The sequence below is a fragment of the Sprattus sprattus genome, assembly GCF_963457725.1.
Source record: "Sprattus sprattus genome assembly, chromosome: 21".
Classification (NCBI taxonomy): domain Eukaryota; kingdom Metazoa; phylum Chordata; class Actinopteri; order Clupeiformes; family Clupeidae; genus Sprattus; species Sprattus sprattus.
In genome coordinates, this window is record NC_137919.1 from 10,930,384 (window position 1) to 10,932,883 (window position 2,500).

The 2,500-nt window shown below is 48.6% G+C and overlaps 1 protein-coding gene across 1 annotated transcript in view; it reads left to right on the plus strand.

Moving 5' to 3' along the window:
* mllt3 (MLLT3 super elongation complex subunit) overlaps positions 1–2,500 on the plus strand; it is a gene marked incomplete at its 3' end in the record, with an annotated part of 55,698 nt that overhangs the window by 31,660 nt on the left and 21,538 nt on the right. The window contains exon 6 of the mRNA XM_080859970.1: positions 2,018–2,500. This exon is cut by the window's right edge and continues 168 nt beyond it. Coding sequence (XP_080716096.1) covers positions 2,018–2,500 — 483 coding nt within the window. The remainder of the gene's footprint in view (positions 1–2,017) is intronic.

The window sequence follows — 2,500 nt, forward strand, 5'->3', positions numbered from 1 at the left end:
TGAGGGTATATCACCCCTCTTTGATGCTGCGTGTGATGAAGATGAGGGTATATCACCCCTCTTTGATGCTGCGTGTGATGAAGATGAGGGTATATCACCCCTCTTTGATGCTGCGTGTGATGAAGATGAGGGTATATCATCCCTCTATGACGCTGTGTGTGAAGGGGGCGGGGCTTGGTTGAAGAACAGGCATGAGATTCTGTAAGTTGAACCATTGAGCACAGATTTGCACACCACAAAGTTGGCAATACTGCCATGTGGCACTCACCACCTGCAGTGTCATTCTCGGTCCACTTCCTCCAAGTGTGTGTGTGTGTGTGTGTGTGTGTGTCTGTGTGTGTGTGTGTGTGTGTGTGTGTCTGTGGAGGCTGAAGAGGAGACACAGATTTATGTGTGAAGGCTAAAGGTCAGGACTGATGGCGTAAAGAGTGTGTGTGCCTGTGTGTGTGTTTTATGTGTGAAGGTGAAAGGTCACTGTCTGATAGAGCTAAAGGTTTTTGGGGCAGTTTGGGCAGGTCGTAACATCCCTGGCCGTCTAGACGTCTTAATGGTTTTACAGCATCAATGAAATCCTGACACTGCGGCTGACTAGACATAATACCCCCCACACCCCCTTCACCCGTCGCCCCTGACGACCGGCAGGAAACACTCTCGACCCGTCCTCAGGTCACACACACTACACGTGTCTAGGTCCCTCCGCACATGTCCGTCTCTCCTTCCCTGGGTCGTTCAGTCTTCATCCCAATCCGTTTTAAAATTCCCTTCACACACACACACACACACACTCACATCACAAATCAAATTCACACTTCACACACACTGCACATATCAAATTCACACTTCACACACACTACACATATCACAAATCAAATTCACACTTCACACACACTACACATATCACAAATCAAATTCACACTTTACACACACTATACCTCACAAATCAAATTCACATTTTACACACTCCACATATCACAAATATGCCTTCTTTTTTTCACACACACACACACACACACACACTCACATCACAAATCAAATTTACACCTCGCATACACTGCACATATAACAAATTCACACTTCACACACACTGCACATATCAAATTCACACTTCACACACACTACACATATCACAAATCAAATTCACACTTTACACACACTATACCTCACAAATCAAATTCACACTTTACACACACTACACATCACAAATCAAATTCACACTTTACACACTCCACATATCACAAATATGCCTTTTTTTTTTACTTTTCAAGGCAAGGATAAACACATTCACCTTCTCATTCAGAATGCATGTAATCACCTTATTAAGCTGAAAGAACAAGGAGATATCCTATATATAGGAATCACCTATGACCCTCAACATTTCACCATATGACCCTCTGCATTTGTTAATTTGTTTGTTTGTTTATTATTGTTGTTTACTGATGAAGCAGATGTGTGTTACCCAGCTGCCTGTGTGTACAGCTGCAGTGGCTGTTCAGGAATGGCCTCTAGCCACAGTGGGAGATACTGGTGTCATGATCTGAAATCTCGTCTTCAGCGTCTCAACCATGTCCAAATCCCCAATTAAGTGTGTGTGTGCGTGTGTGCGTGTGTGTGTGTGTGTGCGCGTGTGCGTGTGTGTGCGTGTGTGCGCGTGTGCGTGTGTGCGTATGCGTGTGTGTGTGTGTGTGTGTGTGTGTGTGTGCGTGTGTGTGTGTGTGTGTGTGTGTGTGTGTGTGGTGTTGGTGTGCTTAAGTCCTAAACTGAACTCAGCCTCTGACTGATGAGCCAAAGAGACCAACAGGAGGAGGGGGTGGGAAGGAGTGGTCTGTGGGAAAACGGCAGACATTAGTTTCATGAAATGGATGTACAACAAATAAAAATTAGATCTATTTGAGATTGCAAACTGTAAGAATATCTCTTTCATTTTAATAACACTAATAATTTCTCTGATATTTTTTTTGGGTGTGTGTGTGTGTGTGTGTGTGTGTGTGTGTGTGTGTGTGCGTGTGCGCGCGCTCAGGACGGTTCTCGGAGCAGCCTCACCCTCTCCTCCTCCTCTTCCACCTCCTCCACCAAGCTGGCCAAGCCGGTGAAGGAGCACCGCGACACCAAGCCTGCCCGCGCCTCTAAGGAGCCCAAAAGTGCCTTCAGGGAGCTGAGCAGGGACACGGGCAAGCCCTCCAAAGACTCCACCACCTCCTCCACCACCTCCTCCTCCTCCACCACCTCCTCCTCCAAGAAACCCAAAGACAACCAGAACCTGAATCAGCCCCTCCGGGACGAACAGCACCCCCACAAGATGGGCTTCAAGGAGCCCAAGGGGCTTGCCAAGGAGCCGCGGCCCGAGGGGGGGTTCGGGGGCGGAGGGGTCGTCAAGCGGCCCCCGGGGGAGACGGCGGTCGGGGAGGATCACGTGACCAAAAAGCGGAAGAAGGGCTTCCCGTCGGAGGGCGGCCAGGGGAAGCCGGTGCTGGCCTCGCCACACATGCTCCAGCATTCCCAC